This window comes from Helianthus annuus, chromosome 5, assembly GCF_002127325.2.
Source record: "Helianthus annuus cultivar XRQ/B chromosome 5, HanXRQr2.0-SUNRISE, whole genome shotgun sequence".
NCBI lineage: Eukaryota > Viridiplantae > Streptophyta > Magnoliopsida > Asterales > Asteraceae > Helianthus > Helianthus annuus.
Genome location: NC_035437.2, coordinates 88510832 through 88535474, shown reverse-complemented (window position 1 = coordinate 88535474; position 24643 = coordinate 88510832). Strand labels below are relative to the sequence as shown.

General features: G+C 34.2%; 1 protein-coding gene across 2 annotated transcripts; it reads right to left on the bottom strand.

The window, feature by feature from the left end:
* Window positions 1-7550: 7550 nt before the first annotated feature.
* On the bottom strand, window positions 7551-22577 carry LOC110940722 (transmembrane E3 ubiquitin-protein ligase FLY2). 2 transcript variants are annotated; one of them, XM_022182280.2, is made up of 16 exons: window positions 22393-22577; window positions 22050-22292; window positions 16457-16529; window positions 16082-16209; window positions 15868-15983; window positions 14114-14174; window positions 13328-13394; window positions 13172-13249; window positions 12926-13083; window positions 12712-12771; window positions 12519-12612; window positions 11740-11907; window positions 11216-11544; window positions 10492-10608; window positions 10134-10295; window positions 7551-7844 (listed from the first exon to the last, which is right to left on the bottom strand). In XM_022182280.2, the coding sequence occupies exons 2-15, from the start codon at window positions 22164-22166 to the stop codon at window positions 10194-10196; spliced, it is 1668 nt and encodes a 555-aa protein (XP_022037972.1). In that variant the 5' UTR covers window positions 22167-22292; window positions 22393-22577; the 3' UTR covers window positions 7551-7844; window positions 10134-10193. The 2 variants fall into 2 exon arrangements, with proteins under 2 accessions (XP_022037972.1, XP_022037971.1); XM_022182279.2 differs by having other exon boundaries at window positions 22050-22577.
* Window positions 22578-24643: the final 2066 nt, after the last annotated feature.

The following is a 24643-nucleotide window of genomic DNA, read 5'->3' as shown; positions in this document are numbered from 1 at the left end:
TCTTGTGGGAGGTTTTGAAATGTCGGAAATATCAAGAATTCACATTGGATCCTTATGGAAGTTTGGACATGCATTCTAATTCAAGTTCAATTCTTTTAAATAAAGAATTTTAATTCCTGAATGTTGTAGTAACATTTTAAAGAACTTAATTCCCTTATAAAATTGAATTTATTTATTTAGGAACAACCGGCTAATATATCAGATGTTCATCATAACGATTTAAGGTCTTGGGATTTGTAACTTGGGTCGCTCAGAGGTGTTTTAATAACATGTCGCCCTTTTTAAATCCTACCATACATCTTTATTTAATCCGGGTTCCTGACACGTTTGTCTTACATGACACGTGTCTTTATTTCATTGGGTATGATTTTTACAAGGTGTTACACTCATGCAGGCGCTTTGAGTAGTTTGGTTTGCTATGTAGACATATATTCTATGTTTTGAGAAGTTTGGACATTTGGGAATTTCCAAAACAATACATTTTAAATTGATGGCGCAAAAAGGCTTCCCCAAACTGCTCTCCCGAATACTTAATTAGTCGTGAATATATGACCAAGCTTGATCCCGATGTGCAAAGTATGATGCGAGAGATTTTTTTTCAACGGAGTAAACTTTGAACTGTTTATCTGGTAATAAAGAGGAGCTATCCTTATACAAGGATCATATTCAATCTTATATGAAGAAGGTTCAAGATATGCAGATTGTTTCTACCCCCGCTAGTACTAGGGATAGATTTGCGTAGATAACTGGTCAATATAAAAACGACAAGAATCCCATAAGAGTTCCTGTTGGGTATAAATCCAAAGGTTCTGGATCTCGGAAGCGCCTGAAATCTAAACAGGAGATAGCAATCGAGAAAATGAAATCAAAGTCGAAACCCGGGGCCAAAGAAAGACAGTGTCAGAACTGCAAAGGCTATGGACACTACACATCGACATGCAAACAGGCCGTAATTAAAAGAAGATTGACAAGGTCTTCGAGAGCCAGTGAAGAATAGTTTGGAGTTTTGCATTTTTCATTCTTACAGAACACACACAGATTTCAGTTTGGCGTTTTAAATCTCTTATATATCATTTTTTCATCCTTTTTTTTCTACCTATTTGTTCATAACATGTTACTTTGAAGTTACAAAACAAACAATATAAGATCTGACAAGCAAATCAAACGCCAAAAAAAACGCCACTAGATAAAACTACCTTAAACCTCTAATTTTGGTCATGTTAAACTCAATAATGTTTTGCTGAACGAGATGGACAACATTGTTAATCCTCAATTAAGAAAGATATCTAACAATGTTCTCCACCCCGTTCAGCTAATCTTTATTGAGAACAAAACTGAATTTCCAAGAAATAACGTTTTTGCAATTTTGTGGTTTTTGTATGTTTTGGCGTTTATATTGTCACACCCTGACTTTTGCGGAAGCGTATGATGTGTGACTTGTTCAATATCATTGCATTTAATTATAATAAACAACTATATGATTAAAACATGATGTTCATCCATTCATAAATTTGAAAAGTTACAAACACAAGTCTTTTAAGTTTCAACCAATATCCTCAATTTATGTTACAATACAAAAGTGGGTGACATCTAAACTTGGACTTTACGTCTTGAAAACAACACCAGCGCCCAAGATCCATCTTATTTCCTGAAATACATGTAATTTTGAAAACATCAACAAAAGTTGAGCGAGTTCATGTGTTTCTGTATGAGTTCGAATAATCTTGTAAACATTTGTAAATATGCCTTTGTAATCTGGTATGAAAGCGTCTATGAACAGATCATTAATGTGTAGCTAAGACATTAATATGTGTGGTATGTAGGAAGTGCTCAAACCTCGCGAATTTCCTCCGGGCCATCCGGCGGGAACGACATAGTCACCACATGCGGCCACACAAGTACCCATGGGTGGGGCTCGCTACACCCAGATAGATCTACCACTCATGCCCCTCGGTCTTAAACTAGATTAATGGCACTTAAGAGAGATACTACATTATCCACGTGATCTAACAGTTCATTCCTTAGCTATATCATGCCATTGAAACATTTGAACATTTGAAACATGTATCTCACCCCCGAGAGTTATAAATCTGAAAACAGTTAAAAGAAAAGGGGGACATGAACTCATAATTTTGCGTCCTGCTGTCTCGTATACTCAAAGGTCCTTCTATGAGTCGTACAACTACCTACACACGTGCCATGTTTTATTAGACGTTTAGGTCGTGTAACGACTTTTAGTCTTAGTTGCTTTGTTAAGACTTAGTATCCTTTGACTTATGTTTTTTATGTACATTGTATAATTCCAAGGTGTACAATTATTAGTTAAAATTATAATATCTTAACTTAAATTATATTTGTCAATTATATGGAATATTGTTAGAACAAAATATTTTTAAATGGGTTTATTATGTATTTCCACGTATGTATTTTCCCAAGTATGGGTGTACATGTACTTGTGTATTTGTGTATTCTGTCAAGTATTGGTGGTGTATACCGGTGTGCATTTGTACGTATGAGAATACGTATTTTCTTATATTTATTAAGTATTTTATACTTAATCTTGTATTTAGTTTTCCGGAATATTATTTTTAGACATCTAAAAATCAGCAAACTCGTATTCTTAAAATATATGTATTTTAAGAAAAATTTTATAGAAAAATATCTATAAATCTTTCTTGGCAAAAATAATTATGCTTTCGTATAAATCTTAAAAATAATATATTTTCAAGATTAACTTAGAAAATATTTATAATCCCATTTTCACCCAAAATAATATGTTTTTAGCTTGTTTAAGAAAATATATATTTTCTTCAAAAATAATATATCTTCTAATTGTTCGAGAAAATGTATATATTTTTCTCCACTCAAAATAATCTATTTTCTACTTGAAAAAAATATGATATAATCTGTAATACTTATAAGAATCATATTTTCCGTTTCCTTGGTTTCCAAAACACCGTTTATCATGCTTGTCGAAATATATGAATTTATTTCCGGAATCTATATTTTTATAGTCCATGGTCCTTGTTCGGTTTGTCCACAATTCGGGTATAAATTATATATTTATTTTCTTGGAATTTTGGTAATATTTTGCATTACAATTTTGGTATTTTGGTGTGTTATATTATTTTCAAGTTCCTAAAAATAATATAACTAATACACATAATATACAAGTAGCACACAAATTGTGATATCTAAATATACATTTTCCTAAATATATACTTAGTCATTTTTATTTATCAAAAACCAACCTCCAATATTTGTAATTTTTGTAACAAAATTTATGGCAAATTTTTATATGAAAACCTTGATCAAAATTTACTTGTAAACACTTGTTTAAAAAAATATTTTTCTAAGTGTTTAATTTCTACAAAAATTTTGCCATATTTTCCCCTTAAAAATGGAGGTTTCTATGCTTTAAAAGCATATCATTTCTTTTAAAATTTACCACCAATCATCAACAATTAACTCAAGACTTACCATGAGCCAAGATCATGCAATTTACAGTATGTCATGAACTTGAAAGTTTGTAAAAATTTGTAGTATTAACATGTTGTTTAGTAAGTTTAGTTACCCTTAAAAACATGGTTTATAGTTTAGAAAACTCATTCTTGAAGATTTTACTTCTTCACAACTTACATGGTGATTTTCTAAAAATGATTCTTTTTGTATTCTTCTTGTTAACAACATGTTTCTAGCTTTGATTTAACACTCAAATCATGTTTACTTTCTTTAAAAGCCATGTTCATGTTAATCTTGTAAATAACTTTGGTTTCTTGAGAAAATTATTTTTGTAATCATCCATTTACAAGACTTATAACGTGCATCAATCATCATCATACTCAAAAACAACTTCATTTTCAAGTTCATGTTGAACATAAAGGATGATCATTTTGATTTTCACAAGATTCATCCTCATACTTGCTAGATCATGTGTTAAATCACAATATAGCAAGCTTCTTATGATGATTAACATCATAAGCACAAGAAATTAATAATCAAGTATCACACATACACTAAAACAACTTAGATTCTTATGTTATTAAGCTTTATGTAAGTGATCATCTTCTTGTTTCTTTAAGATTCTTATGATTAACACATTACATAATCTTTTAACCACTAAAATGAGAAGTAAAATTAGGTTGTGAGGGGCTTACTACTAGCACAATGGCTAGGGAAGAAACTAAGATGAAGATGATGATGAACAAGGTGGATAAAAGCTTTATGTGAAGGTCCTTCAAGTTCCAATGCTTCCACACTTCTTAACTTTGCTTCTAGCACCCTTGGATCACCTTAGAATGGTTGTTAAAGGAATGAAAATGGAGGTTGAAGTGTGGGTGATGGGAGCCAAGAACAAGGAGGGAGGAAAGGAAGGTGATGAAGTTGTGAAGTTGTAAAATGAGTATTGTGTTGTAACTTATGGTTTTTAATACAATATCTTCCAACATCTCATAAACTAGTGGGTATAATGTTCATAATCATGCCAACATGATCTAATAGAATATTGAAAAAAATCTATTTGTGGGGCCTATGTATAACCGTAAGTGGGGGGGTGTTAGTTGGGTTGTTTTTAGATGTCTAAAAATTAAGTTGGATTTCAAGTGTATTGGTTAGTATTATATGTGTTTAGTATTATACGAGTTTGGTGTATTGGTGATTGTTTGAAATCCACATATAATTAAGTTGGATTTCAAGTGTATTGGTTAGTATTATATGTGTTTAGAGTTTATTGGATGTGTTATGATGTTCGATGACCATAACTAGCTTCGTAACACTAAAACAATGGTTCTAGTGAAAATTTGGTGTTTCGGGTAGTGTCCAGTTGTTCGGTTGGTTACCGGTTCATTAAGGTGCTAAATTGTGCAGTTTAGTGTGCTTTATGTAGTCTTTTATGACAGTTTTGCTTCCCGGCACTTAGGAAAGCATTCTGGACCATTAAACCATAATTCTACATTATATTTTAGAGTTAAAATGCTGAAAATTGCTGAATTCTGTTGTTTTCTGCAGAATTCTACAGTTTTTGTGTGTTTCGGGCACTTTCCAGCACTTAAATCATCACTAGGAAGGCAGTTTTGTAATCTCTACTTTCCTACACACTATTCTAGTGTAACTCTTGGTTTCGGACTCATTCTGTGTCTTAACATCATGTCCGTCAGAGTACTGAACTCCCGTCAGTGCTTCTAGTTTGTCTAGTAACTGTGCTAACTTTGTTCTTGTGCATTAGTTGAACCATATTGTGTTGCATGCAATAATGATAAATAATCTTGCAACACGTAATGCACTTGTATGTATATGACAGCATTCAGAAAATCATTCATGTCATTAATTAAATCAGGCACAGTCATTAATGCACAAATTACTGTTTAACATTGTACGGAATATGTGGAAAAGTGCCAGTTGTCACATATATTGAGGATAGACTCAATAAGATTTTGCTCAATGAGATGGACAATATCCCCGCATAAGGATTTTGTCCATCACATGAGTGAAAGTTTACTGAGAAAATGGTGTATCTCAAAGAAACGTCGATTGGAATCTTTGATATTTGGGTTTTTTTTGGCGTTTCTAAGAAGAATGGTATATAGGAAAATACGGCGTTTTAGGTTTGGTGTGGTTGTTAGAAGGTCTGAGAGGTTGTTTATATAAGAAGTTTTTGGCGCGTATTTTAGGCGCGATTTTATTATAATAAATGCTAGTAATTAAGTTCCGTCGTTTCAGTTACTGTTTGTTCAGCTTTATCGGTTAAAAATAAAGTTTGGCGTTTTATATCTAGTGGCGTTTAGATTAGGATGATGTGTGCTATGTAGGTTAAGGCGGGAATTTAATGGCGTTTTATTCATGAGTTTGGCGTTTTGTGTAAAGAACTCAAAAGACTTTTTTACCTTTAATGAAGCGCGTCCACTTAATAAAAGTGATGTTATTTACGAAAACGCCACCACGCCATCCATAATCGTTCTCACACTTTTCACCGTTTTCTCTAAATCCTGGCTCTATACATACACATATATATATATATATATATATATATATGGTGGGGTTCTAGAGTGAACACCAGTGTATTTGCGAACTAAGTGAACAAATCGTGGCCATTGATCTACACACGTGTATGGCCAGGATTAGTTCACTTAGTTCACAAGCTACACTAGTGTTCACTCTTGAACCTAATCATATATATATATAGAGAGAGAGAGAGGAAGGTTAACGTACATTACGGCTTAACGTATATCACGTACGACAGGTAATTACACACGTTCATTTTAAAATCACGCACGTTATAACTCAAAAATCCAAAATCACGCATGTTGAAACACAATAATCACGCATATTGAAAACATTAATCACCCATGTTATATAACAAATCACGCACGTTGTTGTACGTGAAGTACGTTAAGCCGTAATGTACGATATACTTTCTATATATATATATGTATATATAGGAGGGATAGAAAACTCATATTAGTTAAGAAAACTAAGAAACCCAAATGAATGGACCTCCTTTTGCCACGTGTTACACCTTTTTGTAGATTGTGTTACGTTTAACTAGAGGCTGCCACGTGTTACGTGTAACAGCTTTTGCAGACTGTTGTTACGTAACACGTGGCAGCCTCTAGTTGTTACACGTAACACGCGGCAGCCTCTAGTTGTTACACGTAACACGTCTGTAAAAAGGTGTAACACTTGACAAAACAAGGTCCATTCATTTGGGTTTTTTTAGTTTTCTTAACTTATATGCGATTTTTTCTTATAATTGCCCAATATATACAAGGGAAAATTCATAAGAATGATAATAAACTATAAGAATTAGACATGTGGCAATTATTAAAATTAAGGATGGATGGTATAAGAGTAAGGGGCTGTTTGGCTAAGCTTTTCAAAATGACTTATTTGCTTATTTGCTTTTCTGACAAGCAAATAAGTCAATAAGCTGTTTTGAAAAGCTTTAAAATGGAGCTTTTCAAAATGACTTATTTGCTTATTTGCTTTTCAGAAGGCAAATAAGCAAATAAGTCATTTTGAAAAGCTTAGCCAAACAACCCCTAAATTAGATAATTATTCAATTATAATAAACACACATATTCCTATAAAATAAAACATCATATACCATTTGCTATACACAAAATATAACATTATGTACCCTTTGTTATCAAAAACTAAAATAGCTTATAACTTCTACCAATAAAACACTAGATAATAAACCATTTGTTATCTACAAAATAAAACACGATGTACCTGCTACGTAACATTTTCGTGGTCATTATTACCTCACTTAAGTTCTTAGTTTTACCGGTTAAAATACAAATCAATATGGCGCCCAACCTAACTCAAACCAAAAATACGGACATCGAGTTAAGATGTATTCAACCATCGAAAAAGAATGACCCCGGTGAAGAAAAAAGATCTTGGCTCCACCACTAGTCGCAACCACACAAAAATGGTCCACTGAAACCAACTAAAATATTAACTAATTTGTAGAGTGCAAGATTGCAACGGTGAAATGATGACAATAACAATAGTATAAAAAAAATAAATAAAAAAAAAAAGAGAAAACCTTGAACCACAGATTCAACTGACAATAAATAAAAAGATGGAAATTGCGGTTAAGGTCATGTTAAAATTCACCAACTGCATAAAATTCTATATACATACATTATTATACCAAATGGGCTGCACTATCAGTAGCTCAAAATGTGGTTTCTCCTAAGTCAATATAGATGATCTAATGTTGAAGAGGAATCGATTGGTCCCAGCGCTCGAATAAATGTTTACATAATGTACAATATACAGTTTATGCAGTTTCCTGATATAAGCTCTACATAAGTCAACTTTTGGGTATCCCTGCAAATCTGCAAATAATCATAACAGTACGGATAATTTAGTTTATGACATATTTGATATATAAAATGCAGCATGGTACGTTACAATTCTCAGATAAATATACGTTTATTTGTTATTAAATACGCAATCCAGTATACAATATGAAAAACACTGCAAATATGAAAATTTTGTTGCAAAAAACATTATAAACTCAATTCCAATCCAGAATTTTGGAAGTGCAACATTTGGCATTTAAAGTTTTAACGATAATTAAGCTAAATAACAAATAAATGCTGTCCTTTATGTACGTCACTTATTGCAAACTGTGTCCTTTGTCTTCAATAATTACAAAAAACGTACTCGATGTTTGCAAACCCTTGCAAGTTATGTCCTTTAGCCCTAACTCGGTTAATTTTTGTGGTTAAATCTCACCAAATGAACCCCACATGATGTACGTCACTTATTGCAAACTGTGTCCTTTGTCTTCAATAATTACAAAAAACGTACTCGATGTTTGCAAACCCTTGCAAGTTATGTCCTTTAGCCCTAACTCGGTTAATTTTTGTGGTTAAATCTCACCAAATGAACCCCACATGAGGGAATTTTTGTGGTTAAGTATGACCAAATGGACCCCACATGAGAGTAAAATGAGCAAAATACCCTCATGTGGGGTTCATTTGGTGAGATTTAACCACAAAAATTAACTTAGTTAGGGCTAAAGGACATAACTTGTAAGGGTTTGCAAACATCAAGTACGTTTTTTGTAATTATTGAAGACAAAGGACACAGTTTGCAATAAGTGACGTACATAAAGGACGATTTTTGTAATTTAGTCCCTGAGCTTGTTTAAACCTATGTAGTTAATATCACGATATATCACCAATATATCATATATCGGTTATCGGTCTCCTGCCAAGATATCAGTGCAAAATATCGGTCCTGATATCGGTACCGATAATATCGGCGATATTGACCGATATATCACCGGTTTTCCCGATATCGGTACCGTTCTTCTCAGTTCTACCATTCGCCTTTCTTCTTATTGTTGCTATTAGTGTTTTAAGTCTTAATTGTTAGTTGTTAGTGTTTTAAGTCTTAGTGAGTTCCTACTTGCTACAATTGTTAGTGTTTTACAACTTGCAAAGAGTTAATTTGTTAATGGTAGGAGTATACTGAATTGTTAGTGTTAAATTTAAATATATATATATATATATATATATATATATATATATATATATATATATATATATATATATATATATATAAGTTTAGCATGATATGAAAATTACCGATATCCCACCGCGATAACCGATATCTCATATATCGGTCCTTGACCGATATCTGATATTTTACCGCATTAACTACTTAGGTTTAAATTGCACGTAGCCCTGATATCAAAGATAAATTTCACCTACTAGCACACTCGTTACATATGTGGAGGCTATGAAGATGGTCTTTTTTGTTGACTTAGATGTCCTGTACAACAGTTTTTTATCACCTTGTGTACAAACTTAACTAACTTATATGATAAAAACTTAACCATGTCCTCATCTTTGCACATTTGGAATGCCACTCGGCCAAATTTTGACATTTTGGATAACAAGTCCTTACTTCAAGTTTTTTCACAAGTGTATTTTACTAAAATAAGGAAGAGTAATTATATATTGACCAACTCTACATAGAGAATAAGGATTAGGATCAAATACAAAGGATCTAATTGTAAGAAGGGTATAAAGGCTCCTATAAAAACTCACTACACAAAAAAAAAAAAATAATAATTAAATACCCACCACCACCCAAAAACCTAAACCCCCACCGCCAAAAAAAAAAAAATATATTTTTTATTTTATTTTTTGCCAAGGGGGTGGGGGTGGGTGTTTAGTTTTTTTTAGATTTTTTTTAGGTTTATTTATTTATTTTTTTTTTGGGGGGGTTGGTTTTTGGGGGTGGGGGGTTTAGGTTTTTGGGTGGTGGTGGGGGTGGGTGTTTAGGTTTTGGGTGGTGATGTAGTGGGTTTAATTTTAGGTTATTGAATATATTATGGGTTAATATACCAAAATTTGGCTGAGTGACTTTTTCACGCAAAATGATGAAGAAGTACGCCATTTACTTATAATATTAACCCATAATATATTCAAGGACAAGTTTGCAAATTTTCAACTAAACATCATGAGTAAGATACTTTAGAGGCGTATGAGTCCTACAAGGAAACAACAAAAGACGGGAATACGGCTCATTGTGATTTAAATTTTGGTCCACACTCTAATTTCAAAAAGTTATATAAAAATAAATCAATAATAATATTAATCCTTTCTTACCATGATATCACAATGAACAGGTTGGTCATGTCAAGTGGTTCAGCTCCGTATAATCCACTTTTAAGCTGGTGGAAGCGAACGCCGACAAGTTGGGCACTCCATCTTTATATCCATCCATCTTTGTAAACAACCAGAGTGGAAAAAATGATCACATGGAGTAACCTACAAACAACATTTAGTTAGATTCGTGGTGGGGAAAAGAGTACACCTATCGGCAAAGCAAATAACATCCCACCAATTATTATGTAGTTGATAGATGTATTTATTATAAAATTGTAGTATAATATGATTGTTGAATAATTCTTTTCTTGACCCAATGATGAAAAGTAACTAAATAGTTTGAATTTTCGTCAAATACCATGCAATCGTCAGGGCGTTGAGTGAGATCAATAGTAGTCATGCAAATGACGCAATCGGTTATGTTATTTGAATCATGATCAACCCTTCTAAAATAACAATATTTTTCAGGCAAAATCTGCACCAAAAGTGAAATGTGAGTCAAAGAAACTAAAGTAAAACCATATTTTTCACAAGTGAAAAATGAATAGATAAAAGAAAATGGTATATTACAAATTTATCTTCACAAGTTGAACCAACGGACACATTTTTTACCTATTTTCATTCTTTCCTCATTAATATTTAATACGATTACAAAATAATATACAAATCCAAATCTTCGAAATAAAAGGATCTATGGAATAAATATTAGGTTCATTTTTATGTTTTAAGAATTTTAAATGATATAATATATTTTATTTTATAAAGTATGTTATAAATAAGAGTTAATCCTTTCTTTAAATAATCCAGATAATTTATTTTTTATCACGTCGTCTATTAAGTTCAAAGAAATGACATCAATCGGTAACTAAATTTCACATCGGAACACATTATGAAAGTTGGTTGGTTATTCCCTTACTTAGAAGTTTGAGTGACTTTAGTGAAACATTTAGTGATTTTTTCCCTTAATATAATTACAAAACTATACATAAATCCAAATCTTTAAAATAAAATGATTTGTGGAATAAAAATAAGAGCGTGGGTGGGGTGGGGTGAGAAATGTAGAAAACAAAAAAGAAAGAGACCTGGCGAGGAATAAAACAACGAGATCCAAGATAGTGTTGTAAAATGAGAAGTGCAGCCTGGAAAGCAACAAGAAGACCCAAAGTAACACACCACTTGTGATCAGGTTGGATTCGCATGAAGTTATGAGGACACCCAAACAGATAGAAAGGAATTGCAAGCCGAGTCAGGGACATCCCTATTATATAATGGGGATGCAATGGTTTTCTTGAATCACCAATAATGTTACTCACGATTTGTGGGACCCAAAACAAATGCAAAACAACAAGGATACCCCGCAAATATCTGTGGAACTCATACATCACCAGAATACCACCTAAAAGGATTCCATCTGCCAAATAAATTTTCACAAGTTTTTTTAGTGCAAGCAATACAGATCACATTAATACTACTATCTTATAGAAAACTGACAATGGAAATGGACAAATAGTTAAATTTGATAGGAAAACTAGAAAAGAAACTGGCATACAAGTCAATTTGAAGAAAATTTGCGACAAACTTTATAGCACTAGAGAGAAGTACTTACAGAATCGACTGTAAAGAAGTGAAAGTTCACGTCTCATTGCTTCCCAACCCTCTCCATTAGTAATTGACCGATTGGCTTTCCATATAGCAAGAAGATACCTCATCTCAAAGATTGAGAACACCACAAACTTAAAAAATGCCGCAGTAGCAAAAGCATTAAACAGTGATTCTGCAGGTCAAACACCATATTCAATATGGAAACACGTTTTTTTATTGCAGAAGACAAAGCATATTAGCTAAAGTATTAACAAAAGGACATTAATCATCACAATTAGAGAACAAGTAATACACAGAATAAGATCGATGGATTGAAATTTTTCCTAATAGACTGAGTTGCATGACTGCAAAGCAGATCAATTTGGGTTTATGTTTAACTCCAAATGGGTCAGAAGGGTAAAATAAAACAAAGCTAAAAAAGTTGAAAGGTTAAAAAAATCGCCCAATGTATACTCAAATGTCTATTATCTCCTACTTTCCCTTGACTAGAACAAATTGGTTTATCATTTCGATGCATAATTTTCCTAATCATATTTAACATACTAATTATTTAAGAAATTCCAAAAAGGGTATGCAAAAGGATGTTGACCGGTCAAGCTAGCCCATATTTGACACATCTCCCGACACATCCAATATGTCAATTCTACTTAATTGCATTGTTCAGCACATTTTACATAAAAAGTATAAAATCAACAAAAAAAAAAAAAAAGCAAAACAATCTTTCTTAAGAGAACAACGAAAGCCGTTGGAAAACATCCTGAAATGAAGTAGTAAAATGCATACCAACTAATATCCCCGCAGTCAAATGTATAAGGCAAAGATACGCATCCATGATAGCCTGTTGTCCAATCATCAGAATTGATACTTTCGCAGCCCCCTGCGGTAGATTGTCAAATTGTCATACATACGTATAGTAATAATCATACTAAAATTTAATCAAGTGCTAGAATACAGGTACAACTTGTCAAAATCTTACAGATTGTGTATTACTATGCTCCATTTGCCGAATTAACAGAAGAACCTGGAGGAAAGAAATCTGATACGCCGAATAGTTTAAGGAGCAACAATAAGCAGTTGATTTATATTTGGTCGAAAAGAAAAATAATCTAAGAGTTAGCAACCTTATTTTGAAATATTTTATATAAAAGAAGTATGGATCAATTGTTAAAGAAGGATAAATTGAAGGATACAAAGGTAACCATTAATGTATAATTGACTGCTTTGTTGTAGTAAACCTCTATGTTAACTGAAGTGGCATTCATCAGCATTGGGGAGAAGCAATCTCCATCATCATCAGCAGAAGGGCTCTCCATTAAGCCTTCCATGTAATAACGATCATGTTCTCCATCTAACGCAAAGGAAGAAAAAAATCCAAACAGATTATATGTTATTGTATATACTAGAAAAATAAAGTTTCAGGAGAGAATGAATTATACCACTTTGGGTAGATGAGACACGAGAAATTTGGGCAGAGATTTCAACATTACAGTGTTTGTCCATGTCACTAATTGGGGCTGCAACAAAAAAATTAGTGTACTTTAAACTCCTTTGGGAAAAGGAAGTAATACAAAACAAATTGTGAGAAAAAGTACATTGTGTGCGCTTCCTGATTTTATCTTGTGGGGACTCCTGGAAGACTTGTGATGAGAAAACTCCAAGCTGGAATTGAGTAAAGATAGATAAGTTTATAATATGATTTTCATGCGTTTGGCAGGAGGCTAACTAACGATTATGTGAATGTATAGGTGGATGCCACAGATTCCATCCCAGAAAGTCAAGCCCTCTCCTGTGATGAACCCGTGCACTGATAATTAATATTAGCAACCTAAAAGATCATTCAGTTACTATTCTTTTAAAAGTTGATAGATCCTTACTGTTCTTTTATAATGAGCATCTATCACTACCAAGAAAACCTCCTTCTGTGGTAGTCGGTGTTTGAATGTGCATTTTGAAAGTGATTGTATGATTTCGAATAGTCAAAATAAAATGATCAGCAGTGATTGAACATGGTGCAAGAGATAAGTATTTTGATGTGCTTCTGCTACTTGAAGTTGTAATAATCAGCTTTGATTGTGTTTGATAGATTCTGAATGTTTAAAGGATAATAACGCTTTTGATAATCAGATTTGTTGCAAAGTGCTTATTCTCCTAAATCATTTTACTCTACCTTACAGTCCTTGGTGTTCCTAAAGCAATATTTACAAACAAAAAAAAAAAAAACTCAGTGACCACGGAGAAAATGCAACTTTACTCTCCAATTTGTGTAGTGTGAGACAGTGACCAATAAACAAAACTCCGTTGTAAGAGTAATAGTTTGGCCAACTTAGAGTATCATGGCCATATAATATTACGAGCATCACTAAGATAATAAAGATTACCAGGTGGTATGGATTGGATAGTATATAATCCTCTTCTTGACCAAACTCTCCATCTCTTCCGCTGCATATCATACATAATTTCATCAACACACTTTCAATGTACAATCCATCTTCCAGATAAGGCAACACACAAGACAATAAAAGTAAAAGTGCCTAGCATCATGTAAGCGAGGTGTCCGGTATTCATAAATACTTATAAACTAATAGTAAAAAATATTTGTCCATTTTAATCCTTAATCACCAAAAATATCATAGCAAAAAGATACATAAATGCGTTAACTATCCTATTTGTGATATTTTTTCACTATGTTGCAAACCGGCAATCTACTTGAATCCCAACGTAAAGGTACACTAGGTACATGATCTACAACTATACCTTATCTCATATATCGGTATCTAGACTATCATGATGATTCTCAAGTCAATACATACTTGGAAGTGTAACACCTCAAGGAACATCATTCTCAAATCAATATATACTTGGAAGTGTAACACCTCAAGGAACATTAATATAATTTACTCTGGTTAATTGGTTAAAATATGTCTACAATTAGGCAAGAATATGATGGTCCATAAGTGGACTGTCCACTTATGGACCATCATATTCTTGCCTAATTGTAGACATATTTTAAGCAATTAACCAGAGACATGATGACATCCTATTTACTTGTCTATAAGCCTTTTATGGTGAAGGAAGGCGGCTTTTACAACATTTAACATTAGAACGTAGGCATATTCTACAAAATAGATATCACTCAACCATACTCATAGAAGTTTCATATGTTTTAATTTCAAATACATTTATAGAGTCGTTTTAGTTACACTTTTGAAAATATACAAATTGTATATCAGCCCTTCTATAGAGAAGGAAGACGACTTTTACAATATTTAAGTAACATTGGAACATAGGCATTTCCTACAAAATAGATATCACTCAACTATATTCATTTAAGTTTAATATGTTCTAAATTCAAATACATTTATGAAGAGTTTTTTTTGTTGTTGCACCTTTGAAAATATACAAATTGTATAACAATCAGAATTTCCAAGAAAGCAAATCACAACCTATTACCATAGAAATAAGCGTTAGCTTAGGATGGCAATGAGCCTCAAAAGGTAATGTACATGGGGGAAATTATTCAAACTTAATTATATTTCCACATAGTATTCCTCATGCGCCCACATACATGTGTAAATATATGGCATACTTTATGAGAAAAAAAAATATGTATGTACATATTCACTTAAGACACATATTAACATGCAAACATGTACATAGGTATACAAGCAGACTCAAAAGCATGTGCGTAACGTTGTATATGTGTTTGCTTGCGTGATATGTAAATTCATATTCAAAACATATTTACATTATAATTCCTTATGTTGTGTTGCTTCCTTCGTTTTCTATTAGTTTTTATCGGAAAAAATATATAATTTAAATTAATATTTATGTTAACGCAAAAAGGTGTGTTGAAAATTCTCTGAATATGAAACGAGTCAGGCTTGCATGGATTGAGAAGCACAAATTTGAGTTTGAGGGAAGACGCAGGGATATGAGAGTGACTAGTGCTGCTATGACTAGCCAAATGATTTCATGCTTCAGAAATTATAAAGATTTAGTCAGTCACTAGCTCATTACATGTGCGGTGTGCCGGTATGAGAATGACGAGCCCATAGCGATATATTAGTGGATATGTGTTGCCAAGTGACTCTTATATATGTTCAATTGCCTGAAAACAGAGAAGATATGCTACCTGTTGACGACCATTCGAAGTTGTCTGAACGGCCATATGTATACTCCTTCTACCCTTATTTGGACACGGCCAGCTTCAGGCTCATTATCAAACACATCATGGAAAATCATTACACCCTGTCATGTTAAGATGTTACAAATTTAGAATTCCTTAAAGTAAGAAAAAGGAAAAAGAAATATTTGACCTTGTCAATCTTGATATATAACAACAATACCTGAACATAATGTACGCCATTTATTTTAGTTGGCCTAGTGACCAATTCCAAAACAGAACTCCCACTTGATTTCATAAAATCTGGGAATCTGCTAGAGGTATTAGATGACTGGAGGAACCTCCAAGCCCCTGATATTATAAGCACGACATCAATGAAAAACATCAAATATCTGGTTATGAATTACCAAAAAAACATAGCCTAAGTAAATATCTTAATGTCCTCGTAATAAAGTGAAAATAAGCATTTGATACACATGTTATTAGCTATTAAATGCTAAAACCCCAGCAGCATTCAAATCAGAGTCTCAGGCAGCAACTAAGAACTCTAAAACGAGAACTATTTATATTCCATGATAGCTAGTTCTAATTTACAAACCTCTGTATGTCCCGGTTATATTCCATGCAGAGGATGGACCCAATTCATTCTCGTCTTTCCTTGCAACAAGCCACTGAAAGAAGCAGAAAAGGTTAAATTATATTTTACTCCAACTTGGTATATCAAATCAATACCCAAAACGATTGTGATTATGATGTTTCTAGCAAACAGAAGTCACTGACATTTCACATGGAGTACTTTGATTTTGTTCCAAACAAACCACTGATCGTGTTACGAATTACGATTTACCATCCTTTACAAGAATGGGCAGTGACAGGTGGGATAACATTTTTTAGCATTTACGTTTCACACAATTTTGTTAGCTATTAGGTCCCTTTTTTGCACGAAAACTAGTTACTTTGCAGAAAGTCAAATACTATGGTTTGAAAGTCAATAACACGAAGAAAAAGTAATACCATAGGACTGCCTCCCCTAAAACCACAGCAAACATATTGGCATCACAATTCACAACCCCAAAATAAATTTTTCAGACACATAATATGAAGCTAATTTAACTTCTAGATCTTGCTCTTAAAACATGAGAGGCGCATAGAGTGCCAGAAACGGAGAAGCGTGTTGGGCGAATTGGTGCGGAGGCCCGATCAAGGGAGGGCGGCCGACCCTACTTTGCATTGACCCACACGTCTTTATTTGGCTATTAAATTAGGGTTTTAATTTAGCCGGCCCTAGTTATCTCTATGTGGGCTTGGGCCTAACTTGGGGATCAAGTTTCCTAACCCTAGATTAGTCTTTATACATTGATATCAGTGTACTTGTAATTCCTTGAACACCTGAATAATAAAGAAACCCTAGTTGCAGCACAGTGGACGTAGGTCAGCTGACCGAACCACTTTAAATCTTCGTGTCGTTTATTGCTTTCGTGTGTGTGTGTTCAGTTTCGTGTGTGTATTCAATCCTAGCGATCCTAACAACTGGTATCAGAGCTTTGGCTCTTGATCGGGATCACACGAGAACCGCCATCTTCGGTTCTTTCGCCGTCAGCCACCCAGTCAACCGTCGCCACCACACTAGCGCCCCTAGGGTTCCGCCGCCGTCGTTAGGGTTTCTGCCGCCGTTGCAGAAGGAGTTTTGGGTTCTGTTTTTCGAAAGCTTTAACAACCAGTCCCGAATCAGCCGAAATCGGAGATCTATTTCGCAAAAGAACAATTTGGTTGAATCAAAGAGACCAACTATAGAAACCTAGAACCAGAGTCAACCGCATTTGTCAGGTTTTATTGTTTCAGTTTTTGTTTCAGTTTTGATTATCAAGTTCGTTATTCCCCTGCGTATTAAATAGATTGATTTGTTGTGTCTATCTCTGTTTATCCATAACAAGTGTTTCGTTTAGTCATTGCCATGGCTGTAGACGGAAAGGTTATAATAGAGAAGTTTGATGGGAATAAGTTTGGTTGGTGGAAGATGCAGATTGAGTCATTACTTTGTCAGAAAGACTTAGATGAAGTGCTTGAGAATGGGAAGCCAAAAGATATGTCACAAGCAGTTCGGGTGAAGTTGGATAAGAAAGCCAGAGCAGTGATAACGTTTTCTTTGTCTGAGAATCTTGCCTATAACATCTAGAAGGAGACCTCAGCTAAAGGTACGAAGGAAACATTATCAAACATGTATGAGAACCCTTCTGCAGCAAATAAGGTTTATCTTATTCGAGAGCTTGTGAATACTAGGATGAAGGAGGGTGACTCGGTAACAAATCACATCAATAACCTAAACTCAATCTTGTCTCGCTTAGTGTCTGTCGATATTAAGTTTGATGATGAGGTTCAAGCTCTACTATTATTATCCTCATTGCCTGATAGTTGGTCCGGAACCGTAACTGTCTTGGTTTAAAAAAGCGCGAAGCGCTCCGAAACGTTTTGGTTCCAAAAGCTTTAAGCGAAGCTTCAAGCGCGAAGCGAGAGCTTCACGTATACGAAGCGCTCCATATTATATATAATTATATATAATGTTAATTTTATATATATGTATAAAAGATAGCTATCCATATTAAATATATGTATTTTATAATGTTAATTTTGTACTTATATGCATAAATTAAAAAGTTTAAGGACCAAATGTAAACTACTGAAGATGGAGGGGGTTAAATGTTTAAATAGACAAACTATCTTTACACTTTTTAAGTAAAAAGTTAGAAGTTTCAGACTGAATATAAATTAATGAAAGATAGAGGGGTTAAATGTTTAAAAACCTTAACTTATAAAAACCCTAAAAGCCTAAAAGATACGCAGCCGCATCTCTCTTCTTCTTCTTCCCCCTTCTTCCTTGTTTCCGGCTGAAAGCAACTCCGTCGCCGGAATTTGTCGCCGGATTTCACATAGGAAGTCGTTATATCGTCGATATAAGGTCGATATGTACCTTGTAAAGACTGTTGGGCTTAAAAAATGGCCCAAATGGTGATCTGATTGGCTGGAGCGTCGCTTCACAACTTCATCGTTTCGCCGCTTAAAGCTCGCTTCACTTCGCTTCACGTAATGTAACGCTTCAGAGCCAAAAAAGCGTTTTTTCCAGCGCTTCATCGCTTCAAGCGCGCTTTTTTAAACACAGGTAACTGTTGTTACTAGCACTTCGGAATCGAGTAAGTTCACATTTGCGAAGATGTGGGATCTTATTTTAGGAGAGGGTGCTCGACGTCGTGGTTCAGGTGAGTCTTCGAGTTATTTGTTGAGTACAGAAGCTAGAGGAAGAAAGAATCAGCGGAAAGTCGTCAGAGCAAGAGGAGGAGTGTGTCTAAGGCTCGAAAGGATGTGGTATGCTGGAAATGTAATGAAGTAGGACACTTTAGGAATCAGTGTTCTAAACAGAAGAAAGAAATAAACTGTGCAGGAGACCACAGTGATGATGATGATGCGTTAGTCTGTAGTGTGGAGAGTAGTGTGGATTCCTGGGTCATAGATTCTGGTGCTTCATTTCACGCTACCCACAGCAGTGAAGCACTGCAGAATCTGAAAGAAAGTGACTTTGGAAAGGTAAAAGTGGCGAATGATGAGGTACTTGATGTTACGGGCATGGGTGACATTGTTTTGAAGACTTCAGCCTGTTCGTGGACTTTAAGAGATGTCAAGGTTATTCCAGGTTTGAAGAGGTTGTTGATTTCAGTTGGCCAGTTGGATGATCAGGGACATGAAGTTATTAAGTTCGGGAATGGACAGTGGAAGGTTGTTAAAGGGAATATGGTCATGGCTCGTGGAAAGAAAAGAGGCTCATTATACATGGTCAGTATACCATCAGAAGGAGTATACCATCAGAAGGAAGTGACGTTCCAGTTCCGAAGAAAAACAAAGTCGAGTTCACAGAATCTCGGGGACAGAATAGGGTTACCTTTGCAAGAGAGAAACCTAAAGTTACAGGGAAGATTCGGGATGAACGAGTTTGGAAGGTCAAACCAGTCAAGGGACATCGTGACAGTGGGAGCGCAAGGCGTGTTTCAATTACAGTTTCAGGGCGACAGTGGGTTAAAAGGACCAGAATTCCAAATGGAAAAGTCTCTCCAGAGAATCTCTTGCTAGTATTGGAGAGTGTGTTCTCAGGATTTCTCAGGATTCGGCAACGAGTCACAGGTTGTGACTGATGAGTTAAGGCTCAGTGGGAGCTTCAACGTGCCTTCAGGTTAATTGTTGAGAAGGCTGTTGCAACTAAATGGTAAAGGAAGATTACAAGATGTACAGATGTTGAAGACTATTGGGCGTTGTTTGACCCTCCAAGTGGGAGATTGTTGGGCGAATTGGTATGGAGGCCCGATCAAGGGAGGGCGGCCGACCCTAACTTTGCATTGGCCCACACGTTTTTATTTGGCTATTAAATTAGGGTTTTAATTTAGCCGGCCCTAGTTATCTATATGTGGGCTTGGGCCTAACTTGGGGATCAAGTTTCCTAACCTAGATTAGTCTCTATATATTGATATCATTGTACTTGTAATTCCTTGAGCACCTGAATAATAAAGAAACCCTAGTTGCAGCACAGTGGACGTAGGTCAGTTGGTCGAACCACTTTAAATCTTCGTGTCGTTTATTGCTTTCGTGTGTGTGTGTTCAGTTTCGTGTGTGTATTCAATCCTCGTGATCCTAACAACGCGAGCTAGCCTCGCGTACGTGAAGCACTTGATATTCAAGACCTTGTTAATAAGTATAAAAATATTTCAATTAAATACCAAAAGAGCAGTCTGAAAAGCAATGTGAAATCATAGTTTGCCATCCTATTATGGAAATCAGCATGGTATTAGAACCTGAATTGTATAAAAAACGCATTAATATACAAATATCAGCATAGTCTTACACCCTATATTGCAAAAAAAATCTAATGCATGTTTCGTCGATGCTTAGAAGCCAAAATTTACATAAGATTGACATTGCTTGTGTTGCAAAGGTAGTCACTTGTCGGTTAATCTTTGTAGTTTGGTAAGCATTCAGCAATAAAATAACAAAAGGCATACATACATTTGGTAACATAAAAGAAGAATGTAACAAGCAAGTCAGGTCAAGTGTTTCTAGATCAACCGTAGGAACTAAACCTTGCAAAACTGAAGGATCGGGTAAGCCTGTAAGTACTAAGTAAAACTGGGTCTAGGTGAAAACAGGTTCCGACCAAAATGGGATCGGGTTGAACATGTCGATTTAGAGAAATAAAATTAAAGTGGGTTCGGATTGTGACGTTCGCTGGAGATTATGGCAACTATGGTGGTGATAGCAACGGTTGTGGCGATGGAGATGGTAGTGGCAATGGCGGCGGCTGTAGTGGTGTTAGCGGCTAGTTGGTGACAGTGGTGTTGTCAGTGGTGACGGATGAGTAGAAAAGGGTGTTGCTTTATATTGTTAGATGGAAACAAAAATTGTTTCCTTGTCTCTGTAAAGGTATGGATGGGATTGAAAGCAAATGGAATCAAGAGTCTTTACTGAAACCAATAGGTTACAAACACTGTTGATGGTGTACTTAGGTTGCCTTAGTTGTATAGTGCATGCTCAAGATATAACAAGAGTGTTGCAATGCTTTCAAATCAATATCATTTCAACAAATAAAATATTGCGTATGTTGTTATAATTGAATTACTAATGTTTGATGTTTTTGTATATTTTCCCTAATAGTCATTACTACACTACCAAACGATCTCTTACACAGAGAGAGCATTCCCAAATATCCTTTCGAGAATGTCATTCTCTAATCTACCAGAAACAACTCGTTTTCATCATCCCATGTTACACTTAAAATATGAATCAAATGAAACTACCACCAAACCACACAACACAACAAAACAAAAAAAAAGCATCCTAGTTTAAAGCGGCTAGAAATCGACATTTTACACACGAACAACTACAAATTAAAATAACTAGCAACATACTTTCTCTTCATTTCGAATTTGGTAAGGAGGTAGTACCAAAAACAGTGATAAACACCATTCAACTTTCGGAAACGTTACAAACACCATAACTTGTACAAACCTATAACAATCATTTAGATTCATCACTTGTCAACTATATAAACATTATTTTTCAATCTCCACAAAGGCCAATATTCATTTCAAAGTCAGAATCTACAGACAACTTGTAGTTAACATGAAAGTAAACTTCAAACTGTAGAAACTAACCTCATCGCCCCATGAACGAGGTCTCTCCCTCAGAGGCCTCAATCCATCAGCCGCCTGCAAAACAAACCACAACACCACGAACAAAACCCTAAATTGCTTCTTCACCTTCAACCCCATAAACCCCAATTACTCCGAGATCACCGAGAGAAGGAAATCAAGATCCAGTGAAGCAGGCGTAGAACAAAATCATAGATTATAGATATAAGGATGGTGAAGATAGAGATTGTTGCTTCGAATGGAGCCCTATGGAGATAAGAAAATGAGAGGTTAACAACCGATTAAACATAAAGAAATGGGTGTTGTTTCAACAAGAAGGTAATTGAGAAGTCAATTAGTTAACCACCGTGTTTCTACACAAGATATTGATTTGAGTAGTAGTTGGTGGTGGTGGTGATCGATGTTTCTTGTTTACTACTTTGTTTATTCAACAAAGTAAAAGTTGTGACTGAGTTTGGTGGTGGATAAATGGGGTGGGGTGGGGGTTATCGACACTTGATTTGGACTGACCACGTCACAATGGGCAGGAATAGACAATCGATTTGTGTTTATTTGCAACAAAAATTAGAGGTTTATACCGATCACTGATAGGGTTTTTTCTCATCATCGGTGGTGGTGGAACACTCAAAGTTAAGTAAATACTAAATAATTATAAATGAACGAAAATCTATAGGTGGTATCATCACATGTTGGTTGTCGTCACCACCCGTCACACTTGGGGGTGTTGGTGTGGACGATGATAACGGTATGGGGTGGCAAATGTGACGACAACAGCTGTTTAGAGATTCTAATTTCTTTAATTAAATTTCTTCACAATTTGAAAGAAGAAACGTTGTATTCCTTTACATTAGATTAGAGAATATGAGTGGAATTCCGATTCCAAATATTACTTTATAGGAAATATATAAATTATTTGAGTACACATGTTTTAGTTTTTTTAATCTATATTAATTTTAAACATTTTGATGAATAGTGTAGTTTTGTGGTTTCATGTTTTTGCCACTAAACTTTTTAATTCTTTCATTTTAATATATTCTTTAAATGAATAGTGTAGTTTTGTGGTCTTATGTTTCTGCCGTTAGACTTTTTCATTTTTTTCTTTTAATATATTCGCTAATAGTGATTATTTTGTCATTTTTTTTTTGTGGTTTTTGTGTTTAACTTTCAATATTAACCCTTAGAACCTCTCAACGTTCTAAATTTTTTTGTAAAATATTATTTTCACCCCTTCGAGTTTTACGTGCTTATTTTAATATACGTGTTGGTATAAATACAAGTTGGTTTATGTTTCGACATAAGCTTTTTTCTTTTGTGTTTTTGTCTTACGTTTTTCACGGATTTGGTCGTTGTTTTGTTGCTGTTTAACACGGTTTTTGGTGGTCACATAGGTTTTTTTTCCCTCCCCTCAATTTTCCTCCAATTTTCTAAAAACTTGATACTGTATATCCACTTTGACCCCCTCGACTTTCTAATATGTTTCGGTACAAATTCAACTTCGTCTACGTTTTACGTTACCTAAGTCACTTGGTGTTAAAAATTCGTTTTTTTACACTTTTTCATGATTTTAGCTGTCATTCAGTTGCTACTAAGCACAGTTTACACTCCCGCCCCGTAGCACGGGGGCTTAAGACTAGTTATAAACAATTAGTATTCTTTATGTTTTTTAGACATTTACCATCTTCATTCAAACTTAACTAGTTTTTTATATCATGCGTTGCGGCGAAACCGAGCAAATGATAATGTAAAACAAACGTGATTTGAAAATAAAGCATGTTGTTTAGAAAGTCAAACCATTAGAACGATTTAGTTTATCATCGTACCGTTTTATAATACCAAATAAATACTTTATTTTGAGTATAACCTCGTTTTAACCAACTTATAACGAATGTCAGGGAAAGAAATCAAACACGACTACGTACTTAAGTTTTTAGAAAAAAAGTTATAAACGTAACTTATTAAAGAAGTATCAAATTAATCGATAAATTAATATGTGTTAAAAAAAAGAAAAAAAACAATTATTAAAAAAAGTAAAGGAAATAGATGTTTTGAAAAAAGAAAAATATATATATATACTATATAATAAAAGAAACCATGTTAGGGACACATGGCGCTCTATGAGCCCTTCTTAATTATTTTTCTAGATATTTATTATGGAAATTTAATTATTGATAATATTAAATTTAAAATTTATAGAAGATATTTTAATGATAAAGACAAAAATAACTGATAATAATATATTAATTATTATAATCATAATGATAAAGACAAAGATAACTGATAATAATATATTAATTATTATAATCATATATTAATTATTAAAATCTAAAAAAAATATATTAGCGTTTTAAATATTTAGAGTTAATTACATAGTTAGTCCCTATGGTTTGCATAATATAACATACATAGGTACTAATAGTTTAAAATCACCTTCTAGGGTATTAACTTTTCATTTTGTAACATTTGGAGGTATTAACTTCTAGGGTATTAACATAGTTAGTCCCTATGGTTTGCACAAAATAACTTACTTAGGTACTAATAGAATGTGATTTTAAACCTACAAATGACGTTAATACCTCCAAACGTTACAAAATGAAAAG

What these genes read in the sequence shown, in the direction of transcription:
- LOC110940722 (XM_022182279.2), bottom strand. Translation starts at nt 22,166, where the DNA reads ATGGGGTTGAAGGTGAAGAAGCAATTTAGGGTTTTGTTCGTGGTGTTG. An exon ending in CTCGTTCATGGGGCGATGAG is followed by an intron (nt 16,530 to 22,049) that starts GTTAGTTTCTAC and finishes TGCTTCTTTCAG; the next exon opens with TGGCTTGTTGCAAGGAAAGA. An exon ending in GTTGTTTTATTCCTCGCCAG is followed by an intron (nt 10,609 to 11,215) that starts GTCTCTTTCTTT and finishes CTTTTGGTGCAG; the next exon opens with ATTTTGCCTGAAAAATATTG.